Source organism: Argiope bruennichi, chromosome 6, assembly GCF_947563725.1.
Source record: "Argiope bruennichi chromosome 6, qqArgBrue1.1, whole genome shotgun sequence".
Lineage (NCBI taxonomy): Eukaryota > Metazoa > Arthropoda > Arachnida > Araneae > Araneidae > Argiope > Argiope bruennichi.
The window spans coordinates 20,980,309-21,004,669 of NC_079156.1; the positions used below are offsets into that span (position 1 = coordinate 20,980,309).

Consider the following 24,361-nt stretch of genomic DNA (forward strand, 5'->3'; position numbering starts at 1 on the left):
TCTTACATAATATTTCAGAAGCACAAGGAACCTATATTAATTGTCTTTAAATTTCAATTCTTTCTGATGAGATCTTTATTGAAAATGAAATGTTGTTTAATAAGCAATGCCGTTTCAATTTTACAAGGAGGATTAAAAACTGGGAGTTTTTTATAACATTTGGTATGCCTATCAGATGGCACATGATTTCTAAAAATGGAGGGAAAAAATCTGTCATATTTGTTACAAATAATGGGGGGGGATCACTTAGCAAGCAACAGCATCTATACACATGCATAAAAAAAGCCATTCAATAGATAGTAAAAATTTTAAAAATTATTGTATTTAATTTAAATCATAGTGTCTGAAGAAATGCGCTAGTAGTATAAGTTATTTTCGTTATAAAAATGTTTTAAATCTGCACTTGTACAATAATTAAAAATGGCATTTATTCAAATATTTACAACAATTTTTTTGAATATCACAGTCATGAAAAAGAAAATGTCCACATCTTATTTTAATCATTTATGCATTAAGTATGAAGCAGAAATTCTCACAAGTCATGTTTATATAAAAAGTTTTATATAGTATGCCTACTTTAAATGTCATCCAATGGCCCATTTGTATACTGCTAGAAAATAAGCATAGCTTTCGCTTTAAACGATGTAAAAGATTATATTTTATGTTCTGTCAATAAATGCATTGCTCGAAAATTATAGAGTCTTGTAAGGGCATGGCACGGTATAAAAACTATAAATATAATTGAGTTTGTATATCACTATGTAAAAGATAATTCAGTTGTGATGTTAAACAGTTATTGCTTATACACGAGATACTCACACTTGTCACTTTGTAACAACTCGACTTTTGGTTTTTAAGTTTGAGTAAAAACAAGAACTCAAATTGTGTTTGTATTTAGAAATCATTTATTACAACTATTTCGAATACCAGCTTGAAAACTTGACTTTGACTTAAAATTATGAAAATCAAACTCAATCCATTTTAATACTAATAATAGAGTTCTGTTTTTAAATATTAGCATATCAGGACATTTTTACTAAGTATGATTGGAGGCTATATAAAAATTTACCTTCAATGACGGAAATAATATAAAATTTCTTGAACACTTTAGAAATGAGCTATTGGACCATGAATAGATTAGGCATATTGTATAAACTTCACAAAAATCTTCTAACAATATCAGAATATGAAAATAATGGTATCTATCACACTATAATTATTCTTATTAAATAAAAGTTCAGTCAGATTAAAGTATAGATACTGCTGTATATAAAGTTACTATACAATGATATGTATATGAAAACAAGAGGATTCAATAGCATATGAAATTTGTGCACTAAAATTCACTCTTATTATTACTTCATACTCTTTCGCTTATAAACATGCTGAAATTACTTACTTATAATTGCAGAAGTTTTCATTATTATTTTACATCTCATTGATCATTTATACTATATTGCATCATTTAGATCCTGGTTTGATACTTGTAAACAGTTTATTACCCCTTAATTGAGTACACAGCAATTGCATAAAACGATGAATATGTGAATCTCTTTCGGTTTTTTTGCTCTCAAATATAACAACCAATGTCATTCGAGCTTCAATTTTAGAGAGAAAGTATGTGGCATTCATCCTCTGAAATTATAAAAGCAAATATTGAACATTTTATATTCCACAACATACAGTAGAACACTCAACTTCAGATTTCCATTTTAAAAAAATTATGTTTAAACAACCATAAAACTAAGTTTAAATTAAAATGCCATTATAATTCAAAATATGGATATGTGTGTAATATTTATTTGAAATTGCATCTTGATAAACTTTCACAGCCAGTGTCCATCCTTCATATTGCGAAAATAATCTCCCAGATATACTTTTCCCACCTACCGGGGTCAACTAAATGAATATCTTATTCTTGAAGTTTTCTACATTGACTTTTCTACATTTTATATATTATTAATTACTTCTGAAAAACATCTGAGAGAGAAAATTAATTTAAATAGAGCTGATACTTTTGACAGTTCTCAAAAGAAAAAACCTTCGGATGATAGTAATGCAACACTATGTAGTATTGTTTTTATATATAGATAAACAATATAAGAAATTATAAGTTTTTTTTTATCTACAGAATGAATTAATCAAATTCTGATTAAAAAATTTCTAAATAGCAACTATAATAAACTGATGATCAGATGATGGATACTGTCTGTTTTTGATAACTGATCATCAACTGCAAATTTATTTTGATACATTATTCATATGAAAGGTTAATATACTTACTGGATCAAATATTGAGACAGCTGTTTCAGTGTTACGAATATCTTGTTCTTTGTTATTCATTATCATGACAACACTTGGCCAATGTGTTGCCAGCTTTTCTTGACTAAAGAAATTCTATATTTAGAAAAAAAAAAATAATAATTTTACTTAATAATATTGAATTTTTAATCATAATAAAAAGTATAGTTTAAAAAAAACTACTGAAAGCATACAATATGCGATATCTATTTTTTTAATTGATTAGCACATACAGATGCATCAAATTATATTAATATTGATAAGGCAATGTCCCTAGTGACATTGCTACATTAATATCTGAAGAGTCAGATATCCTCATCAGAAGAGTTATTTGGTTAATCACAGATAAGTTACCACAAAAATCCCATTATGATAATTAACTATGAATACTTAAATGTCATTTAATATTTCATGTTTATCAATATTGCAGGTCAGTCACTATTGCTGCAATACTTATATATAGGGAGAACTAACCTTGCAATGTCTCAATACATCAGTTTGTATAATATTAACAGCCCATTCTCATTAAAAATTAAATTGGTTATTCACTTAAAAAAAAAGTACTGATGTTATAAAAAAAAAAAAAAACATTATTGATATCTATTAAGTAAAAACATTGAAAAATGTATAGCGTTATACTACAATATAAAGACAGTTAATTCACATGCTTTTTTTAAAGACAACTATGATGGTGGTTCTAATTCTAATTTGTCTAGTATATCTAACCAGTTCATAAGTAAAGAACTCATGACAAAGAAGTGTGGCATCCTTTGTAGATTGATTGAGTGACCTATCCAATAGATTTACAGAGAAAAACAGGCTCACATTTGTATCACATTAAGTGGAAAATATCAAAGAGCCAATTTGCTGGCAGTGAACAATATGAATTCAATTAAACAACTAACGAGCTGCTGTATTCTTGATATAGACTTCCAATGGAAAAGCTAACAATACTACAAATGAAATATAAATATAGTCTGAACTTACAGGAGGGTAAGAAACAATAGGAGGAAAAGAATCCAAGCCCTTTGGTGTTTCAAATGCTTTCTGGGGATGGCAGTAACCATGGCCAGAAAAGTCATCTAACCCAGCAGTATCAAGCACTATAGCTATGCAAGCCACATCATACTTTTTTTGAAATGATGTTATTCTATTAATTAAACATTAAAAAAGACAATTAATATTAAAAATAATTTTACATTTTGTATTTATTGCATTTAAAAAAACTGTAGTATTTTAAATATTTAAATTACTGCACCTGGCAGTGACATACACAAGGCGATGAATTAGGTTTCTATATACTATCAGAAAGTGAACACCTATTTTAGACTATTTTAAAATAACGTGTTTAATGTTTTAGTGGAAAACGGAATTTTTACTCAGTTGGGGTGAAGGGCTGATGTCAATATAATTGATCACTTGGACTCGATCAGAATTAAAAAGGCTCATGCCGTAAGAATGAGTAGGTAGTCATGTGAAAGTAGAAAAAAAGATACTTATTTCTTAGAGAAACTTTCTCCCTCTAGTAATGTTTCTAATCAAATTGATTATTAAATTTCAGGTTTCAAGTGTTGATTTATTACAGCCAAATAAAATTATTTTTGTCTTATAATTTAAAATAAAATAATTTTTTCTATACTAAGGTTACTAATCGCCTTTGGTGATTAGCTTAGTCACCAAGTTAGGTTGTTAAATTCTGAACATGGAATGCACTTATTTTTTTAAAAATTTCACCTTGTTATTCGATACAACTAAAAAAATGAATTTAGTTGAATCAATGTGCTACTAATTTCTTTGGATACAGATTAGAAATACATATATACTTTAAAACAAAAGTGGAAGCGAACATTTTATTTTGTTAATATCCAAAGAAACAATTTTTAAAATAATCTTAATTTTAATATTGGCAAAAAAAAAAAAAAAAAAAAAATGCAATTGAATGTTATGGCAAATGAATAAGAATTGCAGAGGCTACCAATGTTCTTGACCACCATGTTTTGTGTTTCGTACAAATAATATAATTATGGGCATATAAACCAAATATTAGATTTCCTATTTAGTTAAAAGGACCATTAGCAAAGCCTTGCTTCACAAGCTACATAAGACAGAATTAATTAATTTATTATAGTTTCAAACTTATAACATTTAGAAAATTTTATTAAAAATAAAGAAAAATGTATAGAAATGAAACTGATATTAATGAGATAATTTTTTTGAGTTTTAAGATCATGTAAAATATATTTTTCTGAAATAATAGTTTTGGGTAACATGGTAATCAATTTCCATAGATAAATCGTAGTGATTACCCATCTAATGGCACTTCATGTTGGATTATACTTTCTGTTTGATGCCTATTTCTTGACTTTTACAACTTTCCTCTGAATGACAGGAGTTTTTGATGGCATGAATCTACATAACATTTTGCAGCCCCATTAATTAGTGAAGTGTTGATTAAGTATAACTGTTAAAGCATATTTGTTTATATTTTACTGTAGCCATTTGATATCAAGTAATATGAGCGATTTCTGTGCCACATACGTTAGTGTTTTATAGATTATCTATGTAGGTTTTGAGATATTTTTTAAGATATTTTATGGAATAAAGATATACATTTTCCATTCTTTGTCAAACTTCTTCGCAAAGAGAATCAATACATTACAAAAGATTAATGTAAAAATTGAAAATATAAAATATTTTTCAAGAGCTCAGATTCTATAAACGCTTACTTTGAGAAATAGTCAAATGAAGCCTTGGCACAGAAGTTCTTCATATCAGCAGGTGTTGTTTGCTTACTGAGGATTTCATGAAAATACAGTGTAAACTGAGAAAAAAATTGGAAGAATTAAATATCTTTTGAATGAGAATGAAGAGGGCATTTTCCAATTAATGTACTTACATTAAATTTAGTACTTATAAAAAAATTAAGCCTTTTGATGATTAAGTTTCAGAAAATTCCATTTTTTTTTATCAAGCAAAATAATTTCTATATATTAATATAGAAACATCTTAATATATCTTGTGAGGAATAAATATATCATTGCTTTAGAATACAATGTAATTCAAATTACTGCAAGTAAATTCCATTTCAAGAAATAAACTAATATACAGTATATAGAGAAGAAATATTAAAGTATAGAATATAGAGGAGAAATACTAAAAATAAATATAAAAGAAAAAATTAACATTTAACAAGTGAATCAATTCTGAAGAATCGTATGAATTGTGATGCCAATTCTTGTTGTTTTTAATTTTTATTAAATAATAGTTAAAATTCCAAAACTTTTTTTACCTCAACAAATTATAAAAATTGAATTCTCAAATATTTTTTAACACTGTACATAAATATATCACTAAAATATATTTTAAAGATCTTGAGATATTTTAAATATATACAATAGAATATAATAAAATTAATTCTCAGTATGCAATTATTTTCAACACATTCAAGAATTAAATCATGCCTGCTTGTTCTGTAATGACTTTGGTACTAACTATACATGATGACATATTGACTGTATACAAATATATCATTGAAATATATTTTGACGCTCTTGAGATATATTAAAAAATGTACTATATTAAAACTAATATTGAGTACACAATTATTTTCAACACATTCAAGAATTAATCTTGCCTAAGAGTTCTATAATAACTTGGAAAACCTAACCATGTCTAACAAAATAAGAAGAGCTGTTCTTTCTAATTTTATATCTTATAAACAAAATATGATACATTTCTCATAGTTCAGTGAAGAAAACTCAGCATTGATTTTCAGTTCATTCCTTTCCACCAACTATATTCATTATTTGACATAAATTTGCAAAGACTCATATTGAATTTCATTTGTTTTTGTTGCATTTTTTTAGTTATCTTATTATTATACTTGCAAATATAAAAATTGGCAACTTCTTTGATGGATGGAGATAATTAAATATACAAAATATACAACTGCCTAGGGGACACGCAATTTTAGAAAGCCTTAAGCCCACAATGTTTAGTACTTTGAAAGTTGTTTAATTTTATGCTTTCTTTAATTACAAAGGATATGCAATAAACTTATTCAAATTAAAATCAAACTTTGTTTAAATTAATTTGGTGAAATTTTTCTCATAATATTCCTAATTAATTGACATTAATAAATTTTATATTAAGTAGTTTCATATTTCTAAAAAAATGTGATACTTCATAATTAAAAAAAATCTATACTATTATTAAATATTATTACCATTATGTTGAAGAATTTACATTTAAAATTAATTATTATCTTTAAAATTACTAGTCAATACCAGCATTGCATTTTTTAAAAAATCTGACATACTGAAACTAACTTTTTAGAAAGTGATCTACAATTAAGTGCTTTGTTTCAGCTAGTTAAAATATTTAACTTTAAAGTTATTTATATGGAGATCAAATTAAAAGCATTAAAGAAATATTTGGTTTTGAACGTTTGGAAGGAAAAGGGGGCTCCAAGACATGCATCACCTAAAGTCTCAATCCAGTCTTGATTGGATCCAAAATTTGATAAATATCTACAATCCTAATGATAAAGCTATATACTTTATTTTAATCATTAAAATATTTCAGCTTTTAAAATTAACATATTTATATTGATAGAGATAAATGAAAAGATAGATTTCTTTGAGATTAATATCTTCTATGATTTCATCAAGATTTACACATTTGGAGAAAAAGCCAAATATCAAATTTCCAGCCAGTAGTTTGTTGCATTTTTAAATTATCCTGTTCTGAGGCAGATAGTTTTTGCTGTTGTTTTGTTGCACTTGGGGTGACTAAAATTTGGAAATTCATCAAAATGTCGAGAATTGAATTTTTTTTATGATTATAACAATTTTTCTTTGTAATGAAAAAATAAGATGCTAGGCTTGAAAGTTCTAACAAAATCTTCAAAACCGAACAAAAAGAGTTAAGAAAGTTGTATCTATTTAAAACATTTCATATAAATTCACTAAATAAACATTTAACTTTAAGCCTAACATTGATTACGGAAAGAGTTATTGCTGCAAATGCCTTTTTTAATATTTTGAAATACCTGATATTGAATCAACATAATACAATTACACATAAAAGTTTCATAAAAAGTTATTCAAATAAAATATGCAATAATGTAAATTTATAATTTAAAAAAATTGATCAGTTATAAGAAAAAAAGAATTGAAAAGGATTCTTTTGAGGAAATATAAAGTCAAGCTTTTCCATTAAAAGTTGTGTGCCATTTTATTAATTTTGATTAAATTTCATTTTATTTGTTGGTTTATTATATTCCACTGATCCTACTGCTGCATTTCATCCATTCCTATTCTGTATACCAGGTTTATTGCTATTCAATCTCAAAGATGGCACATGCCTTTTCCAAAAATATGTCTTCATTTTGTTGAATATATATATATATATATATATATATATATATATATATATATATATATTTCCACTATACATCCATTAAAAATATATTTTAAATATTTATAAACTTTGAAATATGCTCTTACTTTAGACACAAGAGCAGCCTTCAGATTTCGTAACCAGGTATACAATCCAGGAGCTGGTGGGGGTTTGGAAGAAACAGCAGTCGATATTTTTTTAATCTATGAAGGTATCAAGATAAAGAAATAGGTTTAGAAAATACTGTTCTTAAAATACATAAAAATATCATGCTCTACATTAAACAGCATATATTTTTGCTTTATCTTAAGATTCTGTAATACACCTATACAAATTTGACAACATTTAGTTTATAAAATATCTAGAAAGATAAAATTTGCATCACATTTTTAAAAAAAATTATTAAGGAAATATTAATTTTTTAAAATTATTTTTATTACATTTTATAAAATTTACCACAATAAAAATAGTAAGTAATAGAAAACTAAAAAATACACATAAATTGCTTCTTATTTATGTTCTAGTAAATTTATGTAACATATTAAGACATATTTCACATAAGGAGTAGAAAAAACAAGGAAATCAGCTAATATCACATTACATTATTAAAATCAGTTTATAACAATCATATGTACCTAATTATTTCACATCATCATTAGGGTCAGTACTAATTGCAATAATTAATATATCTGGTTTGCTTTATATTTAATGAATATACTTCCATTTCAGTACAAATATTTAAAAGATAAAAGAATTCAAAAATATAATTCCTATTCAAAATAAAAATAAAGAAGAGAAGACAGGGCATAGAAATAATTAGAGTAGTTTAAAAGTCTAATGCAAAAAAATCTAATGGCATCTATCTTGACACAATTCATATGAAAATGCATTACACGTACTGCAGAAATGAGGGAAGAAAATTATAAAACAGAATGATAAATTCTCATCGCTAAAACAGAATTGATTGTGACCTCATTTCAAAAACCTCAAAACTATTACATTATTAGATTAAAATTTCGGCAGACTTTCAAATGATATGGAGTATTAATGAGATTCATTTATATACATATTAATGCACTCAATATTGAAGTGAAGAACATTCTTTCATATGTTAAAAATTATTTTATGAATTTCTGTATCAGTTCACAAATTTATTTAACTACAGTGGGTACCGCTTAATGTGATCACAATTAATGTTATCAATCATTTTATAACGTAAAAATCCTCTAGTTTGAACTGATATATTAAAATGTACACAAATGATTTGTTTAATGTGGTGATTTTATTATTTAATGTTATCAGATAAGAAATAGAATTTACTAATTCTTTATTTTCAACAAGCATTAAAGATGGACATTCAAGGAATTTCTTACTCCGTTTGTAAAGAACCTTCTGGAAATCATTTTTTCCCTGGGATAAAGTTCACATTCTTTTATTTGAATTAATGTGATCTGGATTGGTTTAACCAAGCAGCAATGCAATCAAGTCTGGCTTGAAATTTCTTATACAGACAGAAACTATTGTTACCTGTGATTGAATTATAAAAGCAAAATGGATAAAATGTACTGATTAAGAGTTAAAGACAAAGTACAAATTCTTAACAGGCATGAAAGTGAATTTAAAATTAGTCAAAGCAATGTTTCAGCACATTTAAAAATTTCATAATCCCTTTTTTTATATGAAATATATAGAAACCTACATATATGGTACAAAGAATATATACTAAATTTCCCCTATATAGCTCAAAATGTTTTTGAGTTATCGTTTTCACAGAGACAGACATAAATACTAAAATATGTTTTTCCGACTCAACAAGCTCTAAAATATAGAAATTTATTAAAATCTTCTTGAATTCGAATTTTTTGACTATAAAGAAATATACTTTGTACTTTTCTAAAATGAAAGAAAAAAAAAAGGTCTCTATACATTTTTTTTTTAATCCAGATTTTTGAAATTCTTTCCTCAAATCTTAAAAAATAGGAATTATGGATATTAAAAAAATTACTTCCACCTTTGAACTTAAAGCAAAACTGATGAGAACAGAAGTTTACCTCTTTTGGCATATTTTGCCAAGCTCCTAATTTAGAATGTGCATCATGTAAACATAAAAGAGAAGGAAGAAATCTCCAATTCTGCATGTGAATTTCAGCTTCCAGAAGTTTCATGATAGTTTCACACTCAAAACTAAAAGAAATATTTTTATTTTTTATTTTTTAATAAATCACACCAACTCATTTATTATTTCTTAAATGAAATAAATACACTCATTTTTATTGCAAATTATATGTTAAAATATTGTCAAACTTGCACTTATTTCTCCACCTTTTCCATTTTAAAAATTTAATTAAATTCATGAGAGTTTCAAATTTTTCAATCATTAAAAACTTTCAAAATAAAATTTATTTGCTAAAAATGAACTGATATTGATCTTGATTACTATTTTTTTTAATATTATGTCAAGTTGACGCTTAACATATTCATTGACTAATCGATATCACATTATTTTGATTGAAAGAGATAAGTCACAATAATTATATCATTTCCATTAAATTTTACAGTTTAGTTAAAATAAGAAAAATAAAGGTTTTAAGAATATAACTTTATAAGAAATTCAAGTGCAAAAATCATCGTATAAAATAAAATATTTCATCAAAAATGCATGATTTTAGAGTATTTTATTATATATTTTAAAAAAATGTTTTATAACTAATATTAACTGGTATACCAAATTTTAAAATTGAAAAATAATAACAAGAATATACTGTGGTTAATAGTAACTATGCAGTAGTAATATAACAATAAATAGAAACTAATATAAAAAAATCTAATGCAGATTACATAAAAACTGAAAAACAATAAACATTTTTCCCACACTAATTTTTGCACTTTGTCTACTAATAGTCGTAGTAGTAATATAGGGATAAATCATATAAACATTTAAAAAAAATTTTTAATATTATATATCTATACTAATTCATCCAATTCAAAATTACAATTATTCACAAAAAATAATTTTATCTAATCCTTTTTGAATTTCAGAATGAAACACTTGAACATAATGAAATGAAATATAAATATTGAAGAAATTCAGATGTTTAGATTTTGAAATGTTATTTACCTAAAAGCAGATTTCAAAGGGGACAGCATAGGATGATGAAACAATTTTAAATTGGTTTTAACAATATCACTAATTGAATTTAATAGTACATCAAACTTCATATATCTATTGGAACCCATGGAGTACATCTTCTCATAGCTGATAAAAGTATTAAGGCACAATCTCTTACAAAAATAAAAACATTGATTAAAGCAGTATTCAGTAAATAGTCAAGCATAAAAAATTTTAAAATCAATTCAGCTTTAAATTAATTGTTGCTTTTAGTTCTAATCAGGTATATACATAAATTTAGTATGACTGGATTTTCTCTTTGTTTAATAATCACATATTATTAGACACTAATTTAACATAAATGTAGAATTATTAATTTTAAATTAAGATGAATCTTACTTTTTTTCAAAATCAGAGGTCACAAATAAAATATTTCATACAATTTTTGTTAAGCTATAATATTACTGCTGGGTATTTCAAATAATTCATGATTGAAATTTTAATTGCCTTTTTTTATATCTAAAGTCAATTCATAATTCCAAACAAATTTAAACACTGCTGCTTAAAAGCAGATTAAAATTTTAAATTTAAAATACAAAAGAAATTTTAAATTAAAAATTATATTTAATAGAAACTAAGAAGAATCAAATTTTTAAAAAATAAGTAATTTAAACACACAAGTTCAAAACCAATCTTAACATCAAACATATTTTTGAAAAATAAATGATAATCAAAATAATAATCAATCTACTTGATACTTTTCAAAATATTTAATTGCATTACCAAGAATTGATGAAATGCTTATTTAATGAACAATTTAAAAAAAAAAAACATTTAATCCAGAATTCATTAAAAATATTCGTAAGTGCATTTATTTCAAACAAATATTTAATGAACGATTAAGGCAACAACGCTACATAGTTAAAAAAAGTATACATTAATTTATAAACATTTAATATATGAGCAAACCTTGTTCAAGAGAACCTGGCATAACAAAATTTTAAAATGTCACTCGCTTAACAAGCAATGTTTTGTAGAACGAGTTGTAAAGAGATACTGTGATGTCATATGCTAGACTGGCCAAGATGTTTCAGTCTGTATTGAACACTTGTTTGAAGAGAGCTCTTATACATTGTACACAGAAGTTTTTTAGATAGTGCTGTAGAACGAGACTATGAGATGTTTTAAGGAAGTGCCTGTGGTGCCTTAATTGACAAGACTTTGTCTTTGGCCAGGTTTATAGAGCCAGAGATGGATAGCAATGACATCCAGGAGCTGATAGGAGAATATACCCAAAACTACCAAAAAACTTATAGAGCTGGATTCTGTGCCACAGCAGAAAGCTCTGGAGGCGATTTTCTTAGAAGAAGAAGTAATGGACACAACATAGCAACAACTTTCTAGTGAAATAAGTGTGATGTTGAAAACATAGGAAATTAATGTCTCATATGTTGAAAAATATTGCCTTGACAAGGCAGTAGCTATGTGAGAGAAAAATTCATTTAACAATTATGCTGTGTCTCATTTCAGCCAAGTATTGAAATGTAGTCAGGAACAAATGTCTCTTGACATTTTTTTGTAAACAAAACCATACATTATAAATAATAAGTTTTTCAAAAGGGGACACATTGTTCTATTTACATGGCATTACATTTTCATGGCATTACATTTTAATGCATTATGCTATAAAAAAAAAAAGAAATTGCTTTGCTTAACGAATGTTTCGCATTATGAATAAGACTCGTGAACGAATTATGCTCTTTAAATGAGGTTTCACTTTATAACCAAAAACATAAAAGGATACAATTCCATTGTTTTCAGGCGTGCTCGAACAAAACTCAACAGCTGACCACAAAGATGGCTAGCCAAGTTTTCTAGAACATCTTCCCCAAGATACGCCGGCAAGTTGTGCGTGCTGCCTCGCACAGAACCAGTGCTTCCAAAGGAACTTGCTGCAGACCCGGAAACTTCACTACCGACACTCACAGGAGAGGAGGAGGGTGGAGAGGGAGTTCTATAGGAAGATGAAGGTGACATGGTAGGAGTCGAAACTGGTGTGATGTAGTGCTTTTCTTCTAGACGTTGGTATTCATTCATTAGTCCTTCGTACATCGACTTCAGAGAACTCTGGAAATGCATAACCCTGGTTAAATTTATGGAATTGTATTACAATTGAAGCCTTTCATTTAACTGTGGTTTGAAATAAGGCTATAAAATCTAATTGAAATGTATAAATATGGAAAACGGACAATCTAACTTATAAAACTATTGTATTATTTCATTTGTAATATTCCATACATTCTTAGAAGATATTATGATGTTACAAGTATTTCTGAGAACATTTTGGCACATATTAACTGAATGCCAGTAATTAATTACCAAAAAAGGAAGCCCCAAAAAATTCAAAATTTTATTGAACTCATAAATTAATTGCCAAGAATGTCATACTAATCATAACATATTTTTTTCCCCAATGACCTCGATTTAATCATAAATTTGACATTGACATGAAGTTAAGCCAAAAGTTTGCCAATAAGATGCAGTTAAGAAAAAAGTTTCCCAATGATATATGGTTAATACACAGTAACCTACATTTCCATAAGTTATTTTTTACAATGTTCATGAAGAAGCTTGATTGCAAATCATTATGTTTCCTGTAAGAGCAGCAACCATCAAAATATGCGCAGGTATGGAAAACACGGCAATTCTATTTTGTACAAGATACATTTCCAAGAAAAACATATTGACATAAGAATTATAGTTCTTGATATAATCTTAACTGCTTTTAAAGTAAAGAAACATTTTTCCTGAAAATTATAAACTGGTTAAATGTGATGCTACCAAAAGAATTTCAAATGGAAACTAATCATTTCACAGAAAATATGCATAATGTGAGCTAGGTAAGTGTTCAATAAAGTTATTTTCTAATAAATGTGTATTAGGAAATTAATGTTAAAAATGAAATTAAACAAAATCATTGCTACATTTTATTAATATTAGTTAACTATTAATTTCTGCCTTTTTCAGTTTACCTCTTAATAGAATTGTGAGGACATGAAATGTCCTTGCACATTGCAAACAGAAATATTTGAGAAAATGATCTTCCAAGAATAACTGTTCTCTTTGTACCAAATGTTTAAGGAAGTAAAATAAGATCAAGGATTAGAACCAGTGATAAGTACAATTCAGAATTGAAAATTTTAATGTATTGTGTAAGATAAATTTTTTATATATCCTGAATGAATCATATAAAAATATTTATATATCTCTATATAAAATTGTATATCTCTCTATCTCTATATAAAATTGAACTGTCTCTGAACTGAAAACTGAACTAAAAAATATCTATATAAAATTAAACTGTATTTAAACCAAAAAAACACAAATTCTATCAATATTTTAAATCTAATATCAAACTTAAAAAATTATTCCACAGCAATTTATCATGCAGTAAAAAAAATTACAACTCTGGTTTTCATACAACAGGGTTTTTAATGAAATTTTTTCCAGATGTGATCATCTATAAAAAAAAGTCAAGTGTGAAAAAGAAAATGAATTTTTTACTAAAAAGTATTCACCAACATGGTTTAGTTTCAATATAATGACCATGAAAATTCAGGCATTTGTCATATCAGCATTCCAATTAAAAAAAATTTTTGGCACCCTTTAAACCACATTAATTCTCATTTGTAACAATACAACTGAAACACCTAAACATTTTAATATGCAACTTATGCCATATGCTTTTTCTAAATTTTTCTGAAAAATATTGTAAAGCATAGAAATATTTTAATCAAGATTTCAAATAAATAGGAAATAACAGGGGTGTTTGTGGGACCCCAAAAAATCCCCTGAAACTTTTACGGACTTACTACCGACATTTTGGAGTTTCGAGAAGGGGGGGGGGGGAGAAATGAAAAATTACAATTATGAAGTATTGAATGACCTAATTATAAAAGTTCAATGAATTACTTTTTTTGCAAAATTAATAACCATAATTAATAACCATCAAACATATAAACTACTACATTTTATGTAAATATTTTAAATTAAGTAAATTAATTCTTTAAAAAAATTATCTAATTTCTGCTGCTTTTTTTTTATTTTCTGATGTTTGTGGGCTTGTCTTTCTTTTGTGGTGAACTTCATAATTGCAGGAAGGTTGACTTTTATTTTTCTCATTTACAGTTGAAGAAATTTCCTCGAGAACTGCACATGCAGAGGTAGAAGCAGTTTGCTTTTCTGCTAATGTAGAAGGTTTTTCAGAGACTTTTATAGGTGACTCATCTGAAATACATGTTTTTAAGTCCTCTTGATATGTTTTCCAACTTCTGTTCATATTCAGTAAGAGATCTTTGTGAATTGGATCAGTCATTGGATTTTTTGAGCCATATTTTTCACATGAGGTTTCTTTAGAAGCCATTAAATCATATTTAATAGTCTGCACTGCATCTAGGGAATCAATCTTAAGAGAGGTTCTATAGTCAGTGACAAGTGTATCCATTAAGTTGAATGCACTTTCCACTAATGGGCCATGGAAGCAGCTAAGGCAGGCTTTGACCAATTTAGCCAATGTAGGATACTTATAATCCTTTGTGAAATCATCTTTTAAATTAAAAACTTTAGACTAATATTTATCAATTGTACACTTGACTTGATTTCCACTTTCATCAGATGTGTAGAGCATTTCTTTGGTGATATCAATATCACTCTGGTATAACCTTATTTCAGCTTCTACTTTTGACTTTTCATTATCACTAAAAATATGGGACATAAAAGATAATTTTTCAAAAGCTAATATTATACTGGTTTTACCTCTTAGCTCTGGATCTAATGCTGCAAAACTAATTAGATATGAATTTTTAAGGGGTAATTTCTGTTTCATATGCTGTGCTGTATTAGTATAAGCTTTCATCAGAGAAATTTGAAATTCTTTTGCTATTGGATGATTTTTTGATAATTTCTTCAGAAGAGTGGAAGCTTCTGCACCAGTAAATATTACTTTGCTAGGTAGATGGAATTCTGGATTTGTGACATCAACCTTTAATAAATCATTATAAGATGTGCACTCTATATTTTCTGGCTTCATAGAAAAAGAGAAAAATTTTGCCATCAATTTATAAATACTGGAATGTATTAAATGAAGCATTGGTTTTTTTGTTTCAAATAATTTAATATATGTGTTGAACTCTGGTAATACTGCTGAATATAATGCCATATGCAATAAAGTTTTGTTTTGCATAACAAATAACCCATTTAGTATTCTTTTTTTCCGAGCTAAAGCATCCTTTGTGAGTTGTTGGGAATGCAAGCAAGAATACACCCCTTCAACAATTTTTTTCTGAGCTGCAGAAATATTTCTTTTATTGTATACAGTTTCAACATAAGAAAAATAATCCAAGTAGTGAAAATAAAATGCAATAAGAGCATCCCACAGATCTTTGATTCTTTCTAAAACACATAAAATGTACACCCACCTATGGTCTGGTCTCTTCAAGAGCTTAAGTTTTTTAAGGCAAGGGATTCACAGATTTTGAAAAAATTTTCTCTTTTACTGCAGCTTTTCATATCAAAATAGATGTCATCAAACAAATCTATCTATCAAAACATGAAGCAAATTTTTTTGTACAGTTATTAGCTGTGTGACATGTGTCACCATCAATATCTAATAAGTGGGGTGCTTTGTTTGATCGTAGTCTGGTTTCAACACCCTTTTTTTTCCATGCATGGTGTTACATGAGTCCATTAATACACTAATTAAGTTTGCCCATGGAATATTATTATCTTCAATAGTATTAACAACTGCTTTAAAAACAGCTTCTGAATTGCAAGATTCCATCTTTAGAGATGCAAAATGATGAACTACAACTTTATTTTGATTGTTGTCATAAAACTGCACCAATATTGCCAGTATACTTTTTTGAGCATTGCTAGTACTTTCATCCAAATTTAGAGAAAATGGAGTCTCCTTTAAAGTTTTAATGATATTTTCCTGACTAGTTTTTGCGAGCCCATATTTCATCTTATAACATGCAGTAGTCCTGGACATTTCCAACGAGTTTAGTGCCGTCTGATCGCGGCTCAACTGTTTGCAGAGTTCAATTAAATTGGGAGCTACATTGAAAGAAAGAGAATTCTCGGCGATAAACGAAGTTATTAATACCTCTTGGCGTGCTTTTCTTGTCACTATATCCAATGGCCGAGCATCAGTCTCCAGTAAGTCATCAGTATTTTTTGAATTAGCATAATTACTTAAAGTCATTGAATGTGTAATGCACTTTGAATATTTTATGTGGTCACAGTTTTAGAATGATTTGTGAAAGCCTTGAATCCTTCCCCACCATACTTCAGCAGTGAGTTACAAAAAACACAATATGCTTGTCCAGCAACATTTATTTTCTTGCACCATGTGCCGATGGTATCCCCATTACCATCTCTCCGTTCAGTCCAATTCCACCTAAATGCATTCCGGACACCTTCTTCTAATTGTATAATATCACTATTTATATCGAGAAATTTCATAGTGAAATTCTCTTGCGTACATAAATAAAAAAAATATTTCAATAAACGAAACGAAAAATTTACACGTGCATCAATAAATGAAACGAAAATTTTACACAGCGGAGAAAAAAAAGTTGCGAAGCGATCAATGACAAATAGCTAATACGGCGAAAATTCCCCCTTATCTACTTATTGGCGCCACGCCAGGAGAGATAAGACCTTTGAACTCAGAGTCACGTGATCGCACATCTGGTCGAACGAAGTCTCTCCCTTTTTTTTCTGCCACGCCTACTTACCGAAAAGAATCCAGAAGAGAATGTCCGAGAACCGGGGGAAGGAGTCATAACTCGCAATAAGGAAAGAACAAAAAAGAAGTTTTTTTCCCCCTTTTCACGCATTATCACTGCCTTTGGAGAAAGAAAGGAAAAGTTTTCACTACACACACTGACCTTGCGTTTTCTGCTTTCAAAGCAAACAAAATTACCCAGATCAAAATAAATAATTCATTATTATTCCTACTTCCTTTTGAACGACGATCCCCGGAATTTCCGGGTATCGAAGTTCAAAATCCCCGGAATTTCCGGGTATCGAAGTTCAAAATCCCCGGAATTCCGGGGTTTCCCCGGAGCACAAACACCCCTGAAATAATGTCTAATAAATAGCTCTCAATTTATTAGACAAAAATTATGGTTCAATTAGCAAATACATAATAATGATCAAGCAAGCAGCATGGTGGTAATCAAAATTTATTCAGTAAGCTGAGTTTTAAATTGCCAAAACAAGAAAAGATAAATATTTAAATAATTCCGTAATTTTACTCAGATTGAGAAATGCCTATTTAAACTCTAGATAGTTTTGAGTCTTCTGTTACATAAAAATTGATTTAAATATAGACTATTTACTTTTAACAGATGAAGGATATTCAAATGCACTTTTTTAAATAGTTGTTTTTATATTTCATGCTCTAAATATATATTTAAGTTAGAATTCAAAATACTTAATAATTTCTTCATCATTTTTCAAAAATGATTTATAACCTGTCAAAGAAAAATTAGCTTTTGGTTGCTTTTAAAAATTATTTGAGACAGACAGAATTTTTCAAAAAATTATATAGTACTGAAATTCTCTAATACCATATATTTTCTTGTTTTAACTAAAAATAAAGTTGAAGAGATTATAAAGATTTTGCATATTATAATAATTTATATCAAAGAATATTTTATAAAAAAAACTTTGATAATAGTTAATTTTAACTTTGTTATGAATAATTGCATTGCAAATAAAAACAAATTCAGTCAAAAGTTTTAGTAAAGTTTAAGGTAGTTTAAAGTTTAAGGTAGTTTAAAGTGTAAGGTAGTCAAAGGTAGTTTAGAAAAGGCATGCATTTAAAATTATTTTTAATGAATCCTAATTAATTTTGGACGGTTCTGCAGGGTTTTTTTGTTTTTTTTTTAATATAAGAAACATTCCAATATTCATTAAAATTATTTTTGAAGTAAAATTAAAAGTACAAGTTTGTGCGTGTGTGTGTTTATATATATATAGATGTTGTCTCTCTGCCCCTAAAAGAGTTACAATAACAGCTAATTAACTGCCTTTTTACTTTTCAATTTAATTTTTACATTATCACTAATGTGTTTAAAAACAGATACTTGTAAAAAATCTGAAAATGGTAACAAATTTCATTAGTAAAATATTAATATATGTATACATATATAACTATTATTTTAATAATTGAACATTAGGCATAAATATGCCAAAGAATTTAAAAATAACCTGCATGTTAAGGAATTTATATGTCAATAAACATGAAATATGTTTTACTAAGAAAGCAATATATATCTTAATATCAAATCTAATAATAATAATAAACAGTTCACAGGAAGCTTACATCTTTTCTTAAAAATCCTTTTGGTCCCAAGAACATAAAATTTGCATAATTTTTTTCTGCAGCTGCTAAAGATGCAAATGCTGACAATGCTGAACTGAAAAACGGAGCAACAGTGTGATTTTTAACAGCAAGATCTCGCTCTTTCTCCTGAAATTTAACAAATTTTATAATTCAATTACCATTATAGAAAGTACACAATGATTATGTAATAATGTACTTGAATAAAACAAAATGATTAAACAGTGATAAAATAATTACTTCTAATAGCTGGAAATACATTTTAGATAATGTAAAGAAATGATTTTTAATGTATTATCAATAAAAAATATTGCATAAAATAAATAAATGATTTATACAAAAATTAAGTTTAAGTTTAATTAAGTTTGCAGATGGAATTTTGTCATGCATGAGATAAATATAAGTTACAGAAAAATCACAAGGAATAATTACAAAGTTAATCCACGTGACAATAATGAGATTAAACATAAAATAATCAATTTTTACAGTTTTGTACAACACATTTATGCCCAGCTAACCTATTCCCTTTCTTTTCTTTCTTTTTTTGCTATAATTGACAAATTACTCAGTATTCCCAAACAGGCATAACATTTCTAGTTTAAACCACCCATTAATCAGATTTTTTGATCAAAATTCAAAAATCTACTTTTTCTTTATCTATCCAATGATGCAAAGAATTCAAACGCAAATTCTATTTTTAATATTTTGTTATGTTTTAAAAATATTTAACATAAAAATAAATTTTTCAATGATTTTCAAACATTTTTTCTTTTAAGCATTTTTAAAAAACCAATTCTATTTCACAATTATCTTATTTTTGTTGTTTTCAATATAATTTTAACAGAAATTTACAGAAATGTATGCTTTAAATTAAACTGGGCATCACTGAGCTAAATTGTAATTTATTTTTATATATTACAAGGCTCAAAGAAAGCACAATTTTATGAGATATTAACACTATTAAATTAGAAAAAGTTATGTAACTCAATAATCAAGATGGAAGAAAAAACAATAAGATGCTTTGATTGAAGTATAAAAGCTTTTTTTGATTCATAAAACTTAAAAAAAAAAATGACATTTACATGATTTCAATTACATCAAACAAATTTTGTGGTAAGCTATGATTGGGAAATAAAGAAAAGAATGAAAAAATAATTTAATGATTACTAAAAAAATATTGAATGAAAATAACTTTAAGCACATTTTTAAAAAAATTATTTTAAGTGTGTAAATTATTTTTAAATAATATTTTCTTATAAATGTTAAAAAATCTAAAAGTAGAGCTGAATTTTTTTCTATACCGTTTAAGAAATGCAAATTTACAGTATAAAATCTATACAATATCAATTAAATTTAATATGAAAAATTAAGTTTTAACTCTGACTTCAATATAACTTTATTTCTAATTATAAGAGAAAAATAACACAAGAAAAGTGTTTTTCAGATAGAAACATCTTATAATAAAAGGAAAATTATGCAATTTCAATGAAAGATCTATAATTTATATGCATTTTAATAAATTGAGAGGATTAAAATTTTCATTTACTAAAGTGGTTAAAAAATGGATACATAACAAGATTTTCAAAAAATATTTATACATATAGTGTAGACAAATATATTCTGATCAACATACCAAATACTCTTTTGCTTTGTCATAAGAGAAACTTCCTAATAAATTAAAGAAATTATCTAATATTGTTTGCTGCTTGATAATTACATCTTCAGCATTTTCAGACATATTTGGACCTGAAAAAAAAAATTATATAAATAATATATGTTTAAACAACTTCCCCAAAAAAGATAAGCATTTTACTCTTATTGGTAAAATATTATTTTTACTAATAATTTTGATAATAAGATATTTATCACTGCGATTAAATTATCTATTATATTGTGTTATCTATTGTTAATTCTATTATCTTTGAAAAAGATAATGGAAATGTATTAATATCAAATGGAGCTTGAAAACTTTTTTATAATTCTAATTAAAGTAATGTATTTTGTTAAGAGTTTAGATTTTTTTTTTATCAAAAAGACATTCTTTCACATCTTTTCATTAAAAATAAAATCTTATGGAAGATACCTAACTTCCCAAGATTCAAAGAAAATTTATTAAAGTACTTAGGGAAGAGATTAGATTTAATTTACATATAGGCATAAAAAATTTTTAATTTACATATAGGTCTAAAAGATTTCCTTATTTAGAATAATAACAAAAATATAATATATAAAAGATAAAAATAATCTAATGCATTTAAAATGTATAAAACTGCAAGATTAAATAATTCAATAAAACTGCACTTATTAGTTATAAGATCATTAATATTTTTCCATTAACTTATAAGCAATTATTACTAAACTTACATTTTGGCATAGAATGTCATTTTTCTAAATGAGCATAATAACTGCAAAATAAACACATGTATAGCATCATAATATGAGATAGTTGGAGAGAAATTGCAACTGAGAGATAAGATTATGTAGCATAGGACTGCTGTTCAGAAAAAAGATATATATACAATATAATATATATTGTATATATATCAATACAATATATATATATATATATATATATATATATATATATATATATATATATATAATGATAGGATGTATTTATACTGATTTATTACAATAATTTATTAATTTTCAAACAAGCAGTCAAAATGACAATACTGATGTTATATCAATTACTAAAAATATATTGATACTTTGTCAAGAAGACAATAAAGTTCAAGGTTCCCATCAATTGCTTATAACAAGCAGTCAATGGATCAATGGGGAAAACCATTTTACTTTAATGTTTTTCTAAACAAAAAAGATTTAATTGCAGGCTGTTTAACAGTAATGATGATCTATCATCTGGGATTAAGTTTGCATTAAATCATGTCTGTCTAATATTCCATTACCAAATTGAAACAGGTATCATGATCCTAGATCAACACATATCTCCCTCTTAAGATAAGAGTTAGTCACTTCTTCTGATATAAATAATTCAGGACTCCAAACATTTCAACAAAATTTGGGAGGACATTTAAGTCAATTTGAGTTTATAACAATTAATACTTGCTATTTCTTACAGTCACTTGTAGTAAATTCTGCTTAATAACAACATGACTACATAAATCATGTATTAGTCAAATAATGAAAAGAAACACACTCATAGTCACACGAATAGTTTCGCATTTCGAGAGTAAAATACAATATTACCTTAATTGTTGTCTCTTTATTTAATAATTAAGTATAGTAAATAATACATACTTGAGATAAAAGTCAAACATGGATTATATTCACTATATGTAACAAGTAAGTATGGATTATAACCATATTTACTTTATTATTATTTTTTTTAAATACCATAAAACTAAGTTTATATATATATATATATATATATATATATATATATATATATATATATATATATATATAGATTTGTAATATTTTTCTGCCAAGTCTATACTATTCTTTACAGAAATTCTAAAATTTCCAACAAGATCAAACATTGATCTACAAGTAAGATACTCAATAATATTTTATTAAATTTTGAAAAACTGAAAGACAGTTTATCTAAATAGACTTCACAATTTCAAAGCACATATCCTACAACAAGCAGTATAAAATCTTGAGAGAAAAGATAAATTACAATCTAAAAGTGTCCAGAATCAAGCAATAACTTTTGGTTAATTCATTAAACCTTTAAAATAATAGTCAAAATCATTAATACTTATATTACTGTTAATATCTTTCCAATACTGAAATATAATTTTTGATGGTCTTCCAGAAGATTTATGAACATCACTTAGTAATTCCTTTATTGTAAAAGTAGTGTGTTAAACTCACTAAAATTAGCAGGAATAATTGATAACTGAAAATGCTAACATAGATATTGTTTGGCTTTCATAAGATAAACAAAAAATATCTGAGTAAGATATTAGAAATGAGCATCTCCTTCAAATAATAAAATGGACTCCCAGATAAAACAAAACTAATAAAATAACAAATGAACAACTTATGGGTTTTACGCATTTATACTGGTTATAAATATACAAAATATCAAGAATTCTCTATACTTTGCAGAATGAAGCTTGTATGAACTATGCTATGCAAAAAATTAATTACAGCAAATTTTGTGATTTTCTTTTTATTCACTTTCAAATTATAACGGTACGATAAAAAAATAAATATAACAAATTATTTTAAACAACTTCAAAAACAAAACCTGACTTTTTTTTCGGAAATTAATACTTTTATAGAAGTTTATATTTTCCTGTTTTCATACATTTTACGAAAAATTATACTTTTGTAACTTTAAATAAATAATAAATTCAACTGCTCTTTTTTTATTCTTCAATGAAAATTAAAGTAACTGGTTTAAAGAAAGTGTCCAAGAGAATTTTACCTTCTTATTGCAGTAACTGCCTTTCCTTAAATCTTAGAAAGAAGTTCAGGAAGGAAGGAAGGAATGAAGTTTGTTTTCCGGCGTATGCTCCTGAACGGATTCTTAGCTTGTGCCGGGTTCACAAAAATCAAAACTCGAATATCACAAAAAAGAAGTTCAGGCAATGTTTTTAAAAAGCAGAAGTAAACAATCAGCGTTGTATTGCCAGATCAATGAAGTCAATAATTGGTTTCGAAAATTTTAAACATTTTTGGTCAGATGGTCAGATGACTTTAGCAGATGATGAGATAATGTTTAATTTACTATTATCTTGATGTTAATTGACAAATAATTATTTAATTCTGTTGTAATTTATTGATAGTCTGGAAAAGATATTTTTTTACTTTTAAATATCTAACCTTTTGATGCACCAGCATGATTTTAGAAGTGCTGCTTTCTTTCAATAAAAGTGTAGGGATGACGAATATTTTAAGAGCGGTTATAACGTAACCGATATCAAAAAGTAACAAATACAAGTGATCAATACTATTCAAAGAGGGGTGTGATTCAAATCCTTGATACGATCTTACTGGTGATATTTTGATTACAGGTTTTGGATCACGATAGAAAGTAACAATCGATACGATATCCCTGAAATTTACCGGAGCGGTGACTTCACTGGAAATTAACAATCGATACGATCTGTCCAATGGAAGCTCTCGAACATAACAGAAAAGGAGAAATCTGTGAACGGATTGAAAAG

General features: G+C 26.6%; 1 protein-coding gene across 2 annotated transcripts; it reads right to left on the reverse strand.

Moving 5' to 3' along the window:
* Nucleotides 1–7: 7 nt before the first annotated feature.
* Nucleotides 8–23,814, reverse strand: LOC129971572 (KICSTOR subunit 2-like). Of its 2 annotated transcripts, XM_056085465.1 has the most exons (12): nt 23,768–23,814; nt 23,620–23,656; nt 20,854–20,966; nt 19,203–19,349; nt 12,615–12,937; nt 10,820–10,957; nt 9,753–9,885; nt 7,809–7,904; nt 5,028–5,122; nt 3,289–3,451; nt 2,284–2,397; nt 8–1,635 (listed from the first exon to the last, which is right to left on the reverse strand). In XM_056085465.1, exons 3-12 carry the CDS (start codon nt 20,956–20,958, stop codon nt 1,462–1,464), a joined length of 1,488 nt encoding a protein of 495 aa, XP_055941440.1. In that variant the 5' UTR covers nt 20,959–20,966; nt 23,620–23,656; nt 23,768–23,814; the 3' UTR covers nt 8–1,461. The 2 variants fall into 2 exon arrangements, with proteins under 2 accessions (XP_055941440.1, XP_055941439.1); XM_056085464.1 differs by lacking the exon at nt 23,768–23,814 and having other exon boundaries at nt 23,620–23,752.
* Nucleotides 23,815–24,361: the final 547 nt, after the last annotated feature.